The sequence below is a fragment of the Nicotiana tomentosiformis genome, chromosome 10, assembly GCF_000390325.3.
Source record: "Nicotiana tomentosiformis chromosome 10, ASM39032v3, whole genome shotgun sequence".
NCBI classification, from domain to species: Eukaryota; Viridiplantae; Streptophyta; class Magnoliopsida; order Solanales; family Solanaceae; genus Nicotiana; species Nicotiana tomentosiformis.
Genome location: NC_090821.1, coordinates 37058883 through 37079077, shown reverse-complemented (window position 1 = coordinate 37079077; position 20195 = coordinate 37058883). Strand labels below are relative to the sequence as shown.

General features: G+C 40.0%; 2 protein-coding genes across 2 annotated transcripts; both read right to left on the bottom strand.

Annotated features, from left to right (window-relative positions):
• Positions 1–6488: 6488 nt before the first annotated feature.
• Positions 6489–7670, bottom strand: LOC138900020 (uncharacterized). The gene is made up of 2 exons (XM_070186719.1): positions 7577–7670; positions 6489–6799 (listed from the first exon to the last, which is right to left on the bottom strand). The coding sequence occupies exons 1-2, from the start codon at positions 7668–7670 to the stop codon at positions 6489–6491; spliced, it is 405 nt and encodes a 134-aa protein (XP_070042820.1).
• Positions 7671–8177: 507 nt separating this feature from the next.
• Positions 8178–8940, bottom strand: LOC138900019 (uncharacterized). Its single transcript, XM_070186718.1, has 2 exons — positions 8743–8940; positions 8178–8516 (listed from the first exon to the last, which is right to left on the bottom strand). Exons 1-2 carry the CDS (start codon positions 8938–8940, stop codon positions 8178–8180), a joined length of 537 nt encoding a protein of 178 aa, XP_070042819.1.
• Positions 8941–20195: the final 11255 nt, after the last annotated feature.

The following is a 20195-nucleotide window of genomic DNA, read 5'->3' as shown; positions in this document are numbered from 1 at the left end:
CTCACACAAGGTTAAATAAGTTACTTGCATCAATTAGCCCAAATTAATCCTCCGAAATAGCCTTTTGTATAAAAATCACCTCCGCGCGGCTCAAATCTAGCCAAAAATAACTCAATAATATTAAACAATGTTATAAGAATCAATTTCGAATAATAAAGTTTCAATCTCTACCTAATTTCTAAACAATTAACAAAAGTTAACCTCGGGCCCACACGGTCAAACCCCGTGTCAAGGGGTAGATCCCGACTATCCATAATTTTACGAGTCAAAATATGTGATTAGATTCTAAAACCGAGTCCAAATCAACTCTCAAATTTCTAATTTTTATGTTTCATAACATAGTCAAAAAACCCCAAAATTCTCTTCCAAATTCTATAATCTAGGTGTAATAATCCATGGGGAAACAAGATATAATATCAAAATCAAGTAAAAATCACTTACCCTCTTGCCCTGTGTGAAAACCCTCTTCAAAAATTGCCCTTCTTCATGTCTAGAGTTTAAAATATGAGATGCTGGGTTTAATAATGAAATTCCCCCAATATAGTCAGCTGTAAAAATTACAATTGCGACAAGGGGTTCACAATTGTGAGCCTCACAAATGCAAGAAGTGGCTCGCAAAAGAGGACAGGCTCCTTCAGCTTCAGACATCCCAATTACGACCAAAAAGCACACAAATGCAACCAAGTGTCGCAAGTGCGGACTCCCCTTTGCAGTTGCGGAAGTCGCCATTGGGATACCAGCTTCGCAAATGCAAACCTGGACTTCTTAGGAACCCATCAAAAATGCGATCAAGGCATCGCAAATGCGGACCTTCGCAATTGCGAGCGGACCATCGCAATTGCGAGGTCTGAAGTACCAACAAAAACTGAACCTTCTCAAAATCAATCTAAAACTCACTTGAGCCCCTCGGCCCCCACACCAAACATCTATACAAGTATATAAATCTCATATGAACTCGTTCGCAAGATCGAAACATCAAAATATTGTCCATAACTACGAATCAAACACCAAAACTTATTATGTAAATATTCAAACTCAAGAACTTTAATATTCACAACCAAGCATCCGATTCTTACCAAATACAACAAAGTAATAGAAGAGAGTTAGTACTCATTTAATTGACCTCCTTTTTGAAGTTAATTAATTTCTTTCTTTTGCTTTTATTTTGTTCAAGTTGCTTCAGTGAATGAAAATGCTGAATAAAGCGGGTAGGTCTTACTAGCCCTTACACTCGTCAAACTTATTTACTCATTCTGCACAGTAATGGATTTACTTTAATTCTTTCCCAAACATCTGGTAATTATGGATGCCTTTCCACTCCTCACTTTGGTTTCCACCAAGCCAATCAAATCTTCCTCTTGTGCTCTTATATAATCTTTGGCCTCTCTCTCCTTCTCGATTTTACCGATCTTTTTGACATTCCATATAATGACCTTCATGTGGAACTATTGTTATTTTTACATTTCCCTCGCACCTTAGTGATACCTCTGGTTTTTCATCTTGTGCATCCCTTATTTGTCTTTTGTTATTTGGACTTTACTTTCCCCCTCCCCCCTCTTTCTTAGAATGCAACATTTATGATATATTTTGCATCTTGTTCGCCAACTCGGAACGAAACCAAACTTTGCACATAAGTTTCAAATAACAAAAGGAACTTATTCCAAGTCCTGGAATAACAATACGAACCCGATAGCATTTAAGTCAACTCATGATTAAACTTATAAAATTTTTAAACCTTCAAATTGCCAACTATCAGCAAAAAAATCAAATCATCCTAGGAACCTCTAAATTTAAATTCAGACATACGACTAAGTCTAAAATTACCATATTAACCTATTGGAACCATCAAAACACGAATCTAAGGTTGTTTTAAAAAAAATCAAACCTTGGCAACCCTTATAACTCGAGCTTTCAAAAATGGAACTAAGTATTCCTATACACTCCGAAACCTTCCTGGGGCCAAACCAACTATCACTGCAAGTTACAAAGCAACAAATAAGTACATGGGAAGCATCAAATGGGGAAACGGGGATCAAATACAAAAAACAACCGGCCGGGTCATTACCTTCTCCCCTTTTAAATAAATATTTATCCTCGAACGAGTTTAGAGTCATACCTGAAGTGCCAAAATGATAAGGATATTATAATGACCCAGCCAGTTATTTTGAGTATTTTAGCCTTATTTTCCCTATTTGATGCTTTACATATACGTAATTATGGTTATGTGATTTGTCGGGGTGGTTGGTTTGGTTTCGGAGAAGTTTGGAGTAAATTGAGACACTTAACCCTAAGGTTGGAAGCTTAAGTTGTAATAGTTGACCGGAGTTTGACTTTTATGTAGACGGATCCAGAATAAAGTTTTGATGGTTCTGGTAGCTTCATATGGTAATTTTGGACTTAGACGTATATCCAGATGTGGATTTAGAGGTCCGTAGGTTGATTTGGTGCTTTTTGGCGGAAGTTGGAAAATTGATGGTTTGGAAGGTTTAAAAGTTTGACCGAGAGTTGACTTTGATTATATCGGGTTCGAATTTTGATTTCATGAGTTGGAATAGGTCCGTTATGTCATTTGAAACTAGCTTGCAAAAGTTGAGGTCATTCCGAGTTGTCTAGGATTGTTCGGCATAAGTTTTGAATTTGGAAAATTGAATTAGTTTCTTAGGCTTGAGTTGAGGTGTGATTCCTGATTTTGATATTATTTTGTGTGATTCAAGGCCTCGAGTAAGTCCGTATTTTATTTTCGGATTGGTTTGTGTGATTAGACGAGGTCCGAGGGAGCTCGAGTGTGTGTCGGGTGGGTTTCAGACCATTTCTCCATATTTTGGAACTGTTAATTCTCAGTTCTGGTTCCCTTCTTCGCGATCGTGAGAGGGTTGTCGTGTTCGTGGAGGGTATTTTTTATTGCAGGCAAGTTTGTTCTTCGCATTCGCGGAGAGGTGATCGCGTTCGTGAAGCTTGGGGAGGTAGTGGCTTTCGCGATCGCGTTCGCATAGAAAGGGAGACCATCTGGGGGCGTCAAGCTATTAACCTTTGCGATCGCGGGAGGAGGACCGTGTTCGCATAGGCTTAGGAGTGTTTTGCATCGCATTTGCGACCCGGGTCTTGCGTTCACATAGAGTTTTCTGGAGGCAGTGTTTGGATGTGCTTCGCGATCGCGAAGTGTATACCCGGGTAGACCATATGTACTCTATTTTCTAGGGTTTTGGTCATTTTAACAAATTTTGAGTTGTAGAGTTTGGATTTGGGCTATTTGGATTGGAGTAAATAATTTTTGACTCGGATTTGTTCATTGTTCATGATTCCAACCTTGATTTTAGCATTTAATTGGTGAATTTAAGTGAAGAAATTAGGTATTTTAGTAAAAACTTTTCTAAAGTATAAATTGATGATTTGAGGTTCCATTTGAGGTCGGATTTGGATGAAACACATATATTTGGAATAGTGTAGGAATGGGTCTTCGGAATTTATGAGTTTGGTCGGGTTCTGAGCTGTGGGCCCGGGGTTGACTTTTTTATTTTGGTTAAAGATCTTAGCTATATCATTTGAAATCGTTTCCTTTGGCTTTTATTGATGATATTACGTTATTTTGGCTAGATGCGAGCCGTCCGGAGGTTGATTCACACGGGAAGGGCCTATTAGAGGATTGATTTAGCTTGCTTGAGGTAAGTATATTACCTAAACTTGGTTGAGGCACTAGTTGCCTAAGTTATTTGTGATAGCTACGTGCTATGGGTGGCACACATGCGTGGATTTGAACCCATCTGCATGCACCGGGATATCTATTCATGCTCGGGTAGTTCTTAGGCTATGATATGCCGTGAGTTGATTGCTAAGTTTCATGATATGATGTTTCTCCTATTTGTACCCCTTTTTGTAAGCTATTTGTACCATGTTTGAGGTTGAATAGAGGTTAATCTCCTGATTTAACTTGATAAATTGTTACTTTCGTGATGTAATCTCCTGATTGATCTGTGATAGCGTACTTTGTACATGCATACATCTTTGTATGTCACTTATACCAGCCCATGAGTGTGAAATTTGATGTTCATTAGCATGCACATGTATTCTTGTATATCTTCTTTCTGTGTGATATGGATTGGACTAGTAGATTGTAACCACGCCAGGCATATTGTGATATTAAGCCTGTGACCGCGTTGGGCGAATTGTAATATTGAGCCTGTGACCACCCTGGACGGATTATGATATTAAGCATGTGACCACACCGGGCGGATTGTGATATTGGTATTATTGGAACATGAGTTGTCCGTGAGTTGTCCGTGTGGATCCGAGATATTGATATTATTGGAACATGAGTTGTCCGTGTAGCACATAAGTTATTTGCGGTTGATATTATTAGCACGTGAGTTGTCCGTGCAGTACGTGAGTTATCCGTGCAGCATGTGGATATGGATCCATTACCCTAGAGTCACCATCTCATGTTCCATATTGATCGTGTACACGCAGTTTAAGAAACAATTATCAGTGGATTGGTACGGTTATGGAGATTCTGAGGTAAAGCTGGCCAGTGTTTGATTTGGTTATTGCGTTTCATATTTACTTGCAATTTCCTTGGTTGTTTACCTTATTTATTTGTATGTCTTCTTTAAATGTTGGATCATTGACTGAATTGAGTACGTTAAGTAATTGCATGCACCAATGTGGTTCTTTCTGTGATTTATCACTTGATCATATCATTGTTCTGTACTTGTTGGATTTATGAACTCTACAGGTTATAACGAGTATCATTTATAATTTTTTCTTTTATTTTCTCGCTAAGGCTAATTATACTACTTGATGTGTACATGGAGTCAGTTGTACTCATACTACGCTCTGCACTTAATTGTGAGGTGTTGGACCGAGCCATCAGTAGCTGAGACTTATTACTGAGCTTGTCATCTGAGAGACGAGGTAGAGCTGCATCCCGAACACAGTTTTGGCGTCTCTTTTCATTTTGTACTGTTGTCTTTCATTTAGACAGTATTGATATTTAGTATTTTAGACTTCTATCTCCGTAGTAGAGCTCATGACTCTATATTTACCAGTTCAAGGGAATTTGTTATGTATCCATGTTGTTGTTTATGTTAATTTGCCTTAGACTTGTACTAGTTCTGTTAATTCAGCATTTATCTTCGTATTGTTATGCTTATCTTGCCTAGCAAGTGAGATAGACGCCATCATGGCCGGTTGGTAGTTTTGGGTCGTAACAGATATCTGCTACATATATCAAGTTCAGTCTCCTAAGTCGCCTCCTTAGCTGGTTGACCTCTCCACTACACCTTTACCGATGCAATATCTTTAGACCAAAGCTGCTGAACCTGCCGATCCAAAATGGCCACCAGCACCTCCTCATAAGCCATATTTCCATCTAACTACACTATGCTTAAATCCAAAACATGGGACTTATCTTCATGATACTTCTAAAGCATAGAAATATGGAACACCGGATGGACTCCCGAAAGACTAGGAGGCAAAAAAGGTCTATAAGCAACCTCACCCACTCTCTCCAACACCTAAAAAGGATCGATAAACCTCGAGCTCTACTTTCCCTTCTTCCCAAAACTCATCACACCCTTCATGGGTGAAACTCTAAGAAGAACCTTCTTGCCCTCCTTGAAATCTACATCATGAACCTTTCGGTCCGCATAACTCTTTTGCCTACACTGAGCAGTGTGAAGCCTCTCCTGAATCAACTTCACCTTCTCCAAAGCATCACGAACCAAGTCTGTGTCCAATAAACTAGCCTCATCGGTCTCGAACCAACCAACCAGAGAATGACATTGCCTCCTATATAAGGCCTCATACGAAGCTATCTAGATACTGGACTGGTAGTTGTTATTGTAGGCAAACCTATCTAGAGGTAGAAAATGATCCCACCGACCTCCGAAATCTATAGTGCATGCCCTTAACATATCCCCCAAGATCTGAATGGTCCGCTCAGACTGCCCGTCTGTTTGAGGGTTAAATGCAGCACTCAACTCAACCTGTATGCCCAACTCATGTTGAACCGCCCTCCAAAATTGCAAACTAAATTAAGTGTCCCGGTTTAAGATGATAGAAATAGGTACAGCATGCAGGCGAATGATCTTCCTAATGTAGATCCTATCTAACTGCTCCGAAGTGTAGGAAGTCATGACTGAAATGAAATGCGCCGATTTGCTCAACCGATCCATGATGACCCAAATGGCATCAAAATTCCTCAAGGTTCGCGGCAATCTTACCAAAAAGTCTTTACTAATGCGCTCCCACTTCCACTCCGATATATCAATCTTCTTAAGCAAACCACCTAGTTTTTGATGCTCATACTTGACCTATTGGCAATTCAAACACCTAGAAACATGTCCAACAATGTCATTCTTCATCCTCATCCATCAATAATGGTGCTTCAAGTCACGATACATCTTCGTAGTACCTGGATGAATAGAATACTATGAGCTATGATCCTCTTCAAGAATCAACTTCCTCAAGCTGTCGGAATTAGGAACACAAACTCAACCTTGCAGTGACAATACCCCATCATCACCAATATTCACTTCTTTAGCATCACCACGCTGCATTATGTCCTCAAGGACAGGCAAATGGGGATCATCATACTGACGAGACGTAATACACTCAAGCAAGGACGACCGAGACACAACATAAGTAAGGACTCTATTCAGCTCCAAAATATCCAATCTCACCAACCAATTGGCCAACTCCTGAATATCCATAGCTAAAGGCCTCTCCCCAACTGGAATGAATGTTAAACTCCCAATGCTCTCTACCTTCCTACTTAAGGCGTCTACCACTATATTGACCTTCCCTTGATGATAGAAAATAGTGATATAATAATCCTTCAATAGCTCCAACCACCTCAACGGCCTCAAATTTAAATCTTTCTATTTAAATAGATGATGGAGACTCTAATGGTCGGTATACACCTCACAAGACATGCCATATAAGTAATTTCTCCAAATCTTGAGTGCGTGCACAATAGCTACTAACTCCAAATCATACATCGGATAGTTCTTCTCATGGGGCTTTAGTTGAATCGAAACATATGCAATTACCCTACCATCCTACATCAACACACACCTAAGACAAATATGTGAAGCATCATAATAAACTGAATAGGACCCTGATCCTGAAGGTAATACCAATACTGGAGCTCTAGTCAAGGCAGTTTTGAGCTTCTGAAAGCTCTCCTCACACTTTTCTGACTACCTAAATGGAGCATCCTTCGAAGTCAACTTAGTCAGTAGGGTTGCAATGGATGAAAACCTATCCACAAAGCGGCGATAATACCCAACAAAATCTAGGAAACACCTTATCTCTATACTGGTAGAAGGTCTGAGCCACCTATCTGCCTCAATCTTCTTTAGATCCACTTTTATCCCCTCACTAGACATCACAGGGCCCAAGAATGCCACCGAATCCAACCAAAACTCAAACTTAGAGAACTTAGCATACAACTTCTTCTCCCTCATAATCTGAAGTACCCCCCTTAAATGTTTCTCGTCCTCTTCTCTACTACGAGATTATACGAAGATGTCATCAATGAACACAATGACAAAGGAATCCAACAAAAGCTGGAACATACTATTCTTCAAATGCATAAAGGCTGATGGTGCATTAGTCAGACCAGAAGACATCACCAAGAACTCATAATGCCCATAAAGGGTCCTAAAAGTCATCTAAGGTATATCCGAAGACCTAATCTTCAGCTGATGGTACCCCGATCTCAAGTAAATCTTGGACAACACCATAGTACCCTAAAGTTGATCAAATAAATAATCAATGCGAGGTAGTGGGTACTTATTCTTGAAGGTAACCTTGTTCAATTGCCTGTAGTTAATGAACATCCTCATGGAACCATCATTCTTCTTCACAAATAGAACTAGATCACCCCAAGGTGACGCACTCGGCCTAATGAAACATTTATCCAACAATTCTTGCAGCTGTTCCTTCAGCTCTTTCAACTCTACTGGAGCCATGCAATTCGGTGGAATAGATTTAGGCTGAGTGCCCAGTGCCAAGTCAATACCACAATTAATATCCCTATCGGGTGGCATGCCCAATAGGTCTGCAAGAAGCACATCTGGAAGCTCTCTCACTATGGGGACTAAATCAACTGTAGGAGTATTAGCACTGACATCCCTAATAAAGGCTAAGTATGCCAAACACCTCTTCTCAACCATCCATTAAGCCTTCAGAAAGAAAATCACTCCACTAGGAATATGACCCAAGGAACCTCTCCATTCCACCCTTGGCAACCCTGGTATAGCCAACTTCATAGTCTTAGTGTGATAATCAAGAATATCATGGTATGGAGATAACCAATCCATACACAAAATCATATCAAAATCCACCATATTAAGCATGAAAAGATCAACCCTAGTCTCATATCCCCAAATAGAAACCACATAACAACGGTATACATAATCCACTACAATAGAATTCCTAATGGGTGTAGACACATAAACAGAAGAATCCAATAAATCACAAGACATATCCCAATATGAAGCAAAGTAGGACGACACCTACGAATAAGTAGAACCCGAATCAAATAACACTAAAGCATCTCGATAACAAGCTGGAACAATACTTGTAATGACTGCATCTGATGTGACTGCCTTAGTACTACTAGTAAATGCATAACAACATGCCTTGCCTCCCCCTCTAAGATGACCCTACCCGCTTGTCCTTCACCTCTAGTTGGCTATGCAGGTGGAGTAGCATCTGGAGTGGTAGCCATAGCCTGAATACCATGATGAGGTACAACCATCTTAAACCTGGGACAATCTTTGACAATGCGCCTAGTATCACCACACTCAAAAGAACCTCTTTACTGACATGGCTGCTAGAACTGGATCTGCCCCAGACGACTAGAATAATCACTGTAGGAACCCCGTGTAGAAGGCGTACAGAAGGATAACTATATGGTATGAGTACCCTGAAATCCATGGCTAGTTGGAGCACTACATGAAACCTGAAGTGTGAACTGAACTGGTCGCCTGAAATGACCTTAACTATGTCTAGCCTAGGTCGTAGAGTAGAATCCACTAAATCCTCCAGAACCATGAGGCATCTTAGCCTTTTCATCCTCTTTCTCCTACATGCGAATATGCTCTAACTACCTAGAAATCTCCACAACCTGATGAAATGCAGTCTCCATCTCCCATGTCATCCTAAATCAAAGGTTGTAGGTGAGTCCCTCAAAATATCTACAAACTCTCTCCCTCTTAGTAGAAACCGAAAGAGTTGCATAGCCGAATAACTCTGTGAACCTCATAGCATGCTGAGTCACAGTTATATCCTCCTAGCACAAATTCTTAAACTCACTGAGCAACTCGTCCCTACGAGTCTGTGGGATAAACTTCCCCCCAACAAAGGATTTGATTACTGGGACCATGTTAGTGGTATTGTGCCCGCTGGTCTACTCGCCTCACAAGGCTGCCATCACCTGTATGCCGACCCCGTCAACTGAAAGGTGGTAAAGTAGACCCTGTTTGACTCCACCCATCCCAAAGTATGGAAAATATGATGGCATTGATCTAAGAAACCTCCTGCATCCTTAGAAGCCCCACCACTGAACTGGGGAGGACAAAGTCTCAGAAACCTCTAAAAACCTATTCTGCTCCTCACTAGACATGTCTGGCCCTACCTCGGGTAGAACTGCAATGACTGGATGCACCGGTAGAACACCCGGTGTCTCGTAAACATGATCACTCTGCTCTGGTATGTGTGAGGGGGTACTCTAAGCACCTCCCCTACCCTGTGAAGTAGCTGGTACAACCAGAATTAACCCTGCCTCGGCCAAACTCTCAAACATATAGTAAGTCGGACTCTCCTGAAGTCCTGGCATAGCGATAAGACCCTTAGGTGCATGCTCAACATATCAAGGCTCATACTCTTCAGCAGGAGCTACTGGTGACTCCACAACTACTACTTTAGCAGGGGATCCAGTTGCGGAGCATACCTCGCCCTGATCTCTCGCAGCTCTAACATGGGGCACTAGTGCCTGCTCAGCCGAACCCGCAGAAAGTATCCTCACAATCTATGAGAGAATAGATGAGTAAAGGTTCAAAATTCGGGAATAACAAATATGCATGACTCGGTAAAGTTTTCCTAATAGTTCGGTAGCCTCTCGAAGATAAGTACAGACGTCTTCATACCGTTCCGCAAGACTCTACTAAACTTTCTCGTGACTCGTAGAACCTATTAATCTAGGGCTATGATACTAACTTGTCACGACCCAAATCCCACCAAAGGGATCGTGATGGCACCTATCCTTCAAGGGTAGGTAAGCCAATCACATTAACAACATTGAATTATCAAAACATGATTTAATAAATTTGAATTAACATGAACAACGAAAATAGTGATAACATAAGCCAAAAATAGCAATACACAATACAACTCCCAAAACCATGTATTATAGAGTCGTGAGCTCTAAACCGGATACATAAAGAAGTCTCAAACACAATATTGTTTGAAATTGTGAAAATAATAGTATCAACATAAAGGATGGGACTCCAAGGGGTTGTGATGATCATGCAACACTCACTACCTTGAATCCTCGCAAACAACATATGCACTTACTCTCGAAGTCCGCTGCCTCCAACACCCAGATTTGCCTAAAATATGCACAAGTGTAGTATGAGTACAGGATAATGTGTACTTAGTAAGTATGAAGAATAACCTTGGTGAAGTAGTAACGAGGTTCAAGTCATGTGATATTCACTAACAAAATAAAATATGCATATATATATATATATATATATATATATATATATATAATGACTTGCAATAAGAATATATAACAGAACACAATACCAACAATCTCGTTCAAACATGTGATAATAACTCAACATGGGAAATTTCTTTTTTTTTTTGACAAACAAATCATCAAATAGAAATAGATGCATATGATAGTATGTTAAATACGACTTAAAAACTAGCTGAAATACATGGCGAAGTTTAAAGAATGCATATAAATGATCAAGTATGTCACCCTCATACCTCCACATGAACATCATCGAGAATGCCACCCTTATGCTCCATATTTCATCAATATGAATGCCACCCCTATGATCCACATTTCATCAACAAGAATGCCACCTTTATGCTTTATACCCCGTCAATATAATAATATCATCCCTTATGCTCCACACCCCGTTACAATAATAATATCCACCCTTATACACCACAACCCATCACAATAACAACATCCACCACAACATGTCCATATGTGCCATAATCATAAACAATGCAATATACCAAATTATCATCGAAAGAAATATGCTCATAAGTTACCAACAATGTACACAAGTACATGACAATAATCAACTGCGGATAGGTGATCATATAGTTATAGATTGATTGACCGTATTTCATATAAAGCACATCATCAAAATAAGGCATATTAGAAGCCTAAGGTTCAATTTGATCATAAACCACACATAGCACCTGTGTACATGCTCAGCACCTCTCGTACACGTCGCTTTACATATAACACAATTAGTAAATAAGGCCAAATCTTAAGGGCTATTCACTCACACAAGGTTAGGCAACTATCTATAACCCCACGAGTCCGAATATATGATTTGATTCCAAAATCGAGTCCAAATCGACTCTCAAATTCCCAGTTTTTAGTTTTTTAAACATAGTAAAAATCCAAAATTCTCTTCCAAATTCCAAAATTTAGGTGTAATAATCCAGGGGAAACAAGATATAATATAAAAATCAAGTGAAAATTGTATACCCTCTTGTCTTGTTTGAAAACCCTCTTTAAAAATCACCCCTCTCTAAGTCTAGGGTTCAAAATATGAGATAATGGGTCTAAATCCCGAAATTCCCCCAATATAGTCAGCTACTGTCACGACCCCAATTTTTCGCCTTAGGATGTCGTGATGGCACCTAGTCCCTAGGACCAGGTACGCCTAACACTTACTGAATTAATAGCAGATTTTAACCAATCAACTATTAAACATGAACCAGAAATTTCTATACAAAGCCAACAATCCAAAGTAGATAAATAACATCCCAAAACCAGTAATACAAGTCATAAGATTTCCTGAGTTTACTACTAAATCTCTAAATACAACTACTCCGGAATAGAAATAAATAGTAGAAAGTAAAACTTCAGAAGGTGACTCTGAGGCCTGCGAACGCGACGGCAAGTAAACCTTGAATCTCCACAGCAATACTCGATCAACTATCTAATAACCAACACGCTGCGAGATACCTGAATTTGCACAAAAATATGCAGCAAGTGTAGCATGAGTACACCACAAAGGTACCCAGTAAGTATCAAGACTAACCTCGGTGGAGTAGTGACGAGGAACAGTCAAGACACCTACTAGACATAATAACCTGTACAAGTATGAATATAAAACTAATAGGGAACAATATAAATATAAAGCTAAACATGGTAAGAATAACAATACAATACTTGCAATGGAAACTAGTAGCAACAATTAGCAACAAGGAGCAAACAGGTAATAACATCGTAAAGTGACCAGATTACAGTTTAAGTCCAGTGAAACCAAGTAAGGAAGAACAAGTAACAAGCCAATAATCAACCGCTCTCACACAACGTTTATACAAGAATTTTCCCGAGGTACCACACCTCATAATCACAAATCACGGCTCCCAAATCACGAACCCTTATCACTTGGCATCTTGTGCCCACATTACTAATCACAACCGCATGGACAACTCACGTGTCGCACGGATGACTCACGTGCCAATACCATTAATACCTCATATATGCACGGACAACTCACGTGCTAATAGTAACAATACCTCATATCCGCACGGACAACTCACGTGTCAATAGTAACAATATCTCATATGCGCACTGACAACTCACTTGCCAATAGCACAACTCATGCACAGAAGGCATATGTACAAGAATACTTGTAAATGATCAACAAACATCCATGTTCATATTCTCAGACTGATATAAGTGATAGATTACAGTGTATACTTGTGCAAATGTACTATCACAGCTCGAGTGAACTAGTAAGATCAGAGACAATGTATGGCACACTGGAAACAACACAACAAAACCCGTGATATGCATGACTAACACAAGATAGGCCCACCACCACACAAATATCATCAATAACAATGCCCCCAGGACATCACCAATCATTCCCGACATAGCCCCCTTGTCTTGCCATGTGTGAAACAATAAAGTAAATGCCCGTCTTGTCTCGCCACACGCGCACAACAATTATCCCACCTTGTCTCGCCATATGCGCTAACCTAACATATATATCCCACCTTGTCACACCGCATGTGCAAATATCAATAATAATAATAGCACAGACAACTCACGTGCGAACACCCCGACAATCCTCTTAACAATACCATATGTTCCAAAAATATAACAACATAACATAACAGCACACACCACATGTACCTATATACCACAACATTTCCACAACAACAATTTCAATATCACAACCACACATAGCCCACGGCTCAACAACACCGAGTCCAATAAGAACAATAATAACACGAGGTACGACAAGTAAATCAACACAAGGATGACAACAATGCAATGAAACGGAAGAATAAGCTCAACGATGGAAGACATACAAGTAATAATTACTTCAAGTAAGAGTAGTTCAACAACAAGAGAAATAACATGTCACATCGACTTCAATAAGGATAATCAATTATGGAAGAGATGACATGTAACAATAACTTTAATTAAGGATAATCAACTATGGAAGAGATAACAAGTAACAATAAAAAGGCAACAATTACAATTAAAGCATGTATGAGTATATTTGGCAACAAAATATAGGACATGAACCAATCAAATAAGGCATATAAGAGTGAATTTAACAATGGAGGACATAACATGATAGAGCAACTTCAATTTAGTGTGCATAAGGACCCTAAGAGTCTAAACCGGACAAATTTCCACTTATAAATCATATACACACTCGTCAGCTCGAGTACACGTCTTTCACGTAGTTCAAATAGTGCAAACAAACCAATCCCTATGGGGTAGGTCCCCCATACAAAGTTAGGCAAGATACTTACCTCAAAATCCCTCAATCAATACTCTAAAATAGCTTTTCTTTTACAATTCACCTCCGCTAGACTCAAATCAAACCAAAATCGACTTAATAACATCAAATAATGCAAGAGAAATCAATTCCAGTAAATAAAGCTATGACCTTTGCATAATTCCTCAAAACTCAACAAAAGTTAACCCCGTGCCCGCCCGGTCAAAACTCGGGTCCAAGGGTATATTCCGACTACTCATAACCTCACGAGTCCATATATGTGTTTTGTTTCAAAATTTGAGTCCAAATCGACTCTCAAAACTCAAATTCTAATTTGTTTCAAAACATAGACAAAATTTCTCAAAATTTCACTTTCATTCTCACAAATTTGATGTTAAACCTCATATATAATCATGTAAAATAGTTGAAAATTGATCAAAATCACTTACCCAATGATTGTTGATGAAACTCCCTCTTCAAAGTCGCCTCTTACCGAGCCTAGGGTTCAAAGATATGAAAATCAGACTAAAATCCCGTCCCACAGCTCTTATGTCCAGTCGCAAATGCGACTTGGGGTTCACAAGTGCGAGCCCCGCAAATGCGAGGAAATGATCGCAAAAGCCAAGACCCTCACACCCCTGTTGTCGTCGCAAATGCGAACACTGGACATTTTGCAAAAGCGACCACTTGGTCCCAAAAGAGATCCCTCCCCCAGCGCAGGCCATTATCGCAAATATGATTAGCCAAAGAGTACATCACAAAAGCGAAGAAGAACTCTCAAATGCGACATATTTCTCGCAAATACGAGATCAGAACACCAGCGAAAGCTGAATCTTCTACGAACTCTCTGAAACGCATTGGAAACTCACCCGAGCCCTTGGGGCTCCAAACCAAACATCAATACCAGTCTAAGAACATAACATGAACTTGCTCGCGCGATCAAATCATAAAAATAACATTCGAAACCATGAATTGGACCTCCAACACACAAGAAATCAACATGAAACTCAAGAACTTCTAAAAACACAATCGCGCGTCCGATTCCTATCAAATCAACTCGTAATGATGCCAAACTTTGCGGACAAGTTCCAAATGACTAAACGAAACTATTCCATGTCCCGAATAGAAATTCAAATACGATAGCTATGAACCCAACCTACGGTCAAACTTATCAAAATTCTAAGCGTTTAAATTGCCAGCTTGTGGCAAAACAACACAAATCAACCTGCTGACCTCCGAATTCGATTCCGGACATACGCCCAAATCATAAATCATTATACAAACCTATCGCAGCCATCAAAATGCCGTTGTGGGGCCATTTTTACAAAAGTCAAACATCGGTCAACATTTCCAACTTAAGCTTCTAAAATGAGAATCACTCACCAAGATAGATCCCGAATCACCCGAAATTCGGATTCGACCATGCACACAAGTCACAATACACAATATGATGCCACTCAAGACCTCAGACCATTGAATGGAATGCTAAAGCTCAAAACGACCGATCGGGTCATTATATTCTCCCTCTCTTAAATAAACGTCCGTCCTCAAACGTGATAAGAGTCTTTCCAAAGCCATCAATTCACTGCATAAACTCACCAAACGCGTAACCACGGGTGATCTTACGATAATCCAATCCACATAGGCCGACAACCTCATCCCAACCGAAGATTATTCCTTCTACTCATGCCAATAAGCCTTAGAATCAAATTTTCACATCCGCCAAAACCCCTATCATCATGCAAACACTCTGTAAAATCCTCAACTAGCTGTATCGGCTCATGCATACATACCTAAGATACTACCACACGATGTAACACATCACCCATATGCCCGTAGCAACATTTCTGACCATAATAGCTGCCAAACACCAAGCCCGGTATTGACAAATAGCCTCATATTGACTAGAACATTGTTCTAAACCTTCAAAACACTGAAAATGATGCAAGAAACATATGGAGCTCATAACTACTCAGAGAGCAACCAGCCACATCAACGCTACCCAGCACATATATCACAATTAAATCCCCAACAAGCTTGACCTGAATATATAACTAAACATGGAAAAAGAGAAACATATAATAGAACTATAAAGCACGCCCAACAAGTCAACTTCCCCATCGACACCATAATACGGATCTAATCCACAAGGAAGAAAGAAGACACACGCAACAACCATAATGAATCTTACCCTAACCTAACCTCACTGCGGCATATAGCCCGATACAGACATGCCCATCCACAAAGAACACTAGGCTCTATCCTCCACCCGGAATCACAAGTAAGATAATATCTCAACATCTAAAATACTTTACTAATTCAATCCCGTAGAACCAAAACCACAACACGTAACAACTTCACATACCTGTAGAGCACCCAAAACATAAGTCAAGCCAAACCATCCAGAGATCACATCAAGACCGATCGTATTTAACTAATAGAAAGTCCATCCAAGCCTCATGACCCTCAAAAGCAATCAAACCAGAACGATAGACACGAGATATCACAATAGAATTCCTCAACTGGCGTGAACACATGAACGTAGTATAAGAATCACAAAACACAACCATATCTGAAGCAAGGTCGGATGAATCGTACCAATCAATGGGACTGGAATGAAATAACATAAATACATCTTTATAATCAACCAAAACCATACCTATAGTGACATCATCTGGTGCATCAGCCTCCGCCTAACCAGGAAGAGTATAACATGGGCCCAGCCTCCCCCTCTAGGATGACCTCTACCCGCCTAACCTCTACCCCTAGTTGGCGGTGCAGGTATAGCAACAATTGGAACAGAACTCATAGCCTGAATGCCTCACTGTGACACATCTGTCCAGAGTCTGGGAAAAACTTTCACCATGTGGCTGGTATCCCCACACTCAAAGCAACCTCTTTGCTGACGGGGTTGTGAAAGCTGTCCGGTATGGGTACTCTAGGACCCATAGATATCTGAAGCACCACATGAAGCCTGAAGTGCAAACTAAATTGGCTGACCCACAAAACCACTACCATGACGCATCTTACCTTCAAAATAGGGATCGGTTGATCATCCCAGTCCACGAGGCCTTATAGCCTCTCTGTCTTCTCTCTCTCCTAGACCCACATACCCTCTAATCTGCGAGCGATCTCTACCACCCGTTGAAACGAAACATCCATCTCCAACTCCCGAGCCATGTTGAACCAGATACCATAACTGATCCCCTCAATGAACTTGTAGACTCGCTCTCTAACTGTAGAGATTAAAGTAGGTGCAGCTGCTTAAACTATGTGCGCCACGCATCCCAGAGGGTCTGGGAAACAAACTCCCTTAAAAACATCTCTGAAAACTGAGCCCAAGTGAGTGGAGTTGCATCCGCTGGCGACGGGAGTTTGAGCCCCTCCCCCAGTCTGTGAAGTAACTGGTGCAGCTGGAATCAATCTCGCCTGAGTCAATGTACCAAACTTGCTCAAGAACTACGCTAACGTCTCCTGAAGTCTAGGGGTAACAACAGGCGCCTTCGGTGACTGTCCCCTAACCGGAGCTACTGGTGGCTCCTCAGTTGCTGCTTTGATAGGTTCTCTATCTGTAGCACGTGATCCTCCTCGGCCTCTGCCTCTGCCCCGGCCCCTAGCAACACTAGCTCTGGGGCAACGTCACCAGTAACTGCAGCTCGTGTCCTCACCATCTCTGAGAGAATAGCATGACAAAGGCTCAAACTCAAAAAGCAAAAACTCACACGATAGGAATGAAAAAAGTGATGTTTCCTAATAGTTCTGTAGCCCCGCGAACATAAGTACAGACGTCTCTGTACCGATCCGCAAGACTCTACTAAACTTGCTTATAACTCATAGCACATATGAACCTAGGGCTCTGATACAAACTTGTCACGATCCCAATTTTCTGCCTTAGAATGTCGTGATGGCACCTAGTCCCTGGGACTAGGTAAGCCTAACACTTACTGAATTAAAAACAAATTTTAACCAATCAACTATTAAACATGAACCAGAAATTTCTATACAAAGCCAACAATCCAAAGTAGATATATAACATCCCAAAACCGGTAGTACAAGTCATAAGCTCTACTGAGTTCACTAAAAAATCTATAAATACAACTACTCTGGAATAGAAATAAACAGTACAAAGTAAAACTTCAGAAGGTGACTCCGAGGCCTGCAAACACGATGGTAGGTATACCTTGAAGTCTACACAGCAATACTCGATGAGCTATCTAATGACCAACAAGCTCTGAGGTACCTGGATTTGTACAAAAATATGTAACAAACGTAGCATGAGTACACCACAGCGATACCCAGTAAGTATCAAGACTAACCTCAGTGGAGTAGTGACGAGGAACAGTCAAGACACCTACTTGACGTAATAACCTGTACAAGTATAAATATAAAACTAACAGGGAAAAATATAAATATAAAGCTAAAAATGGTAAGAATAACAGTACAATACTTACAATGGAAACTAGAAGCAACAATTAGCAACAAGGAGCAAATAGGTAATAACATTGTAAAGTAAGAAGATTACAGTTTGAGTCTAGTGAAACCAAGTAAGGAAGAACAAGTAACAATCAAATAATCAACCACTCTCACACAAGGTTTATACAAGAATTTTCCCGAGGTACCACACCTCATAATCACAAATCACGGGTCCCAAATCACGAACCCTAATCACTTGGCATCTTGTGCCCACATTACTAATCACAACTGCACGAACAACTCACGTGCTGCACGGACGACTCACGTGCCAATACCATTAATACCTCATATCTGCACGGACAACTCACCCGCTAACAGTAATAATACCACATGTGCCAAAAACATAACAACATAACATAACGACCCACACCACAATAGATCCCGAATCATCCAAAAATCGAATCCGACCATGCACGTAAGTCATAATGCACAATATGATGCCACTCAAGACCTCAAACCACTGAACGGAATGCTAAATCTCAAAATGACAGGTCGGGTCATTACAACTACAGAAGTTGCATTTGCGACTACGAGCCTCGCAAATACTAGAAGTGGCTTGCAAAAGCGGACAAGCTCTCTCTACTTCGGACATCGCAATTGTGATCAGGAAGCTCGCAAATACATCCAAGTGTCACCAATGCGTTACGGAAGTCGCAATTGCAACACCAGCTTCGTAAATACGAAGTTGGCCTTCTTAGGAACCCATTACAAATGCGATCAAGGCACCACGAATATAGACCATCATAATTATAAGCAAAGCATCGCAATTGTGAGGTCTGCAGCACCAACAAAAATGTAACCTTCCCAAAATCAATCAGAAACCAATCTGAAACTCATCCGAGACCCCCGGGCCCCACACCAAACAACCACACAAGTATACAAACCTCATATTAACTTGCTCGCATGCTTGAAACATCAAAATAACATCCATAATCACGAATCAAATATCAAAACTCATCCTGCAAACCTTCAAATTCAAGAACTTCAATATTCACTAGCAAGCGTCCAATTCATATCAAATCAACTCGGAACGAAACTAAACTTTGCACACAAGTTTCAATTGATAAAACAGACTTATTCCAAGTTTTGAAACAATAAGATGAACCAATAGCCTCAAAGTCAACTCATGGTCAAACTTATAAAATTTTAAAACCTTCAAATTAACAACTTTCGGCAAAAGAGATAAATCATCTTAGGAACCTCCAAATTAAAATTCAGGCATACGCCTATATCCAAAATCACCATACAAACCTATTGAAATTATCAAAACACAAATCCGAGGTTATTTACATAAAATTCAAATATTTATTAACTCTTATAACTTAAACTTTCAAAAGTAGATCTAATTATTCCAATACACTCCGAAACCTTTCCGGGACCACACCAACCATCCCTACAAGTCACAAAATAAAAATCAAGTACACGAAAAGTATCAAATGGGAAACGGGACTGAAATACACAAAACGACTAGCTGGATCGTTACAATATAAAAGGCGTATAAATTATCTATAAATATTCAGCGTTCATATAATTTTTGCATAAATTATATATATAAAATGTATATAGTACATGTATAACTTATAACATGTTTATAAAGTGAATAATTAATATATCTTGTGTATATATAGAGTGTATAATATTCCTCTCACAAACAAACACACTCTCTCTATTTCTTTCTTTTTCTTTATTGTATCTTAATGCTTTAGGTTTAAATAGTAA

What these genes read in the sequence shown, in the direction of transcription:
- LOC138900020 (XM_070186719.1), bottom strand. Translation starts at nt 7,670, where the DNA reads ATGACTTTTAGGACCCTTTATGGGCATTATGAGTTCTTGGTGATGTCT. An exon ending in CTTTATGCATTTGAAGAATA is followed by an intron (nt 6,800 to 7,576) that starts GTATGTTCCAGC and finishes TCTATCATCAAG; the next exon opens with GGAAGGTCAATATAGTGGTA.
- LOC138900019 (XM_070186718.1), bottom strand. Translation starts at nt 8,940, where the DNA reads ATGGATTTCAGGGTACTCATACCATATAGTTATCCTTCTGTACGCCTT. An exon ending in GATGGTTGTACCTCATCATG is followed by an intron (nt 8,517 to 8,742) that starts GTATTCAGGCTA and finishes ACTTATTCGTAG; the next exon opens with GTGTCGTCCTACTTTGCTTC.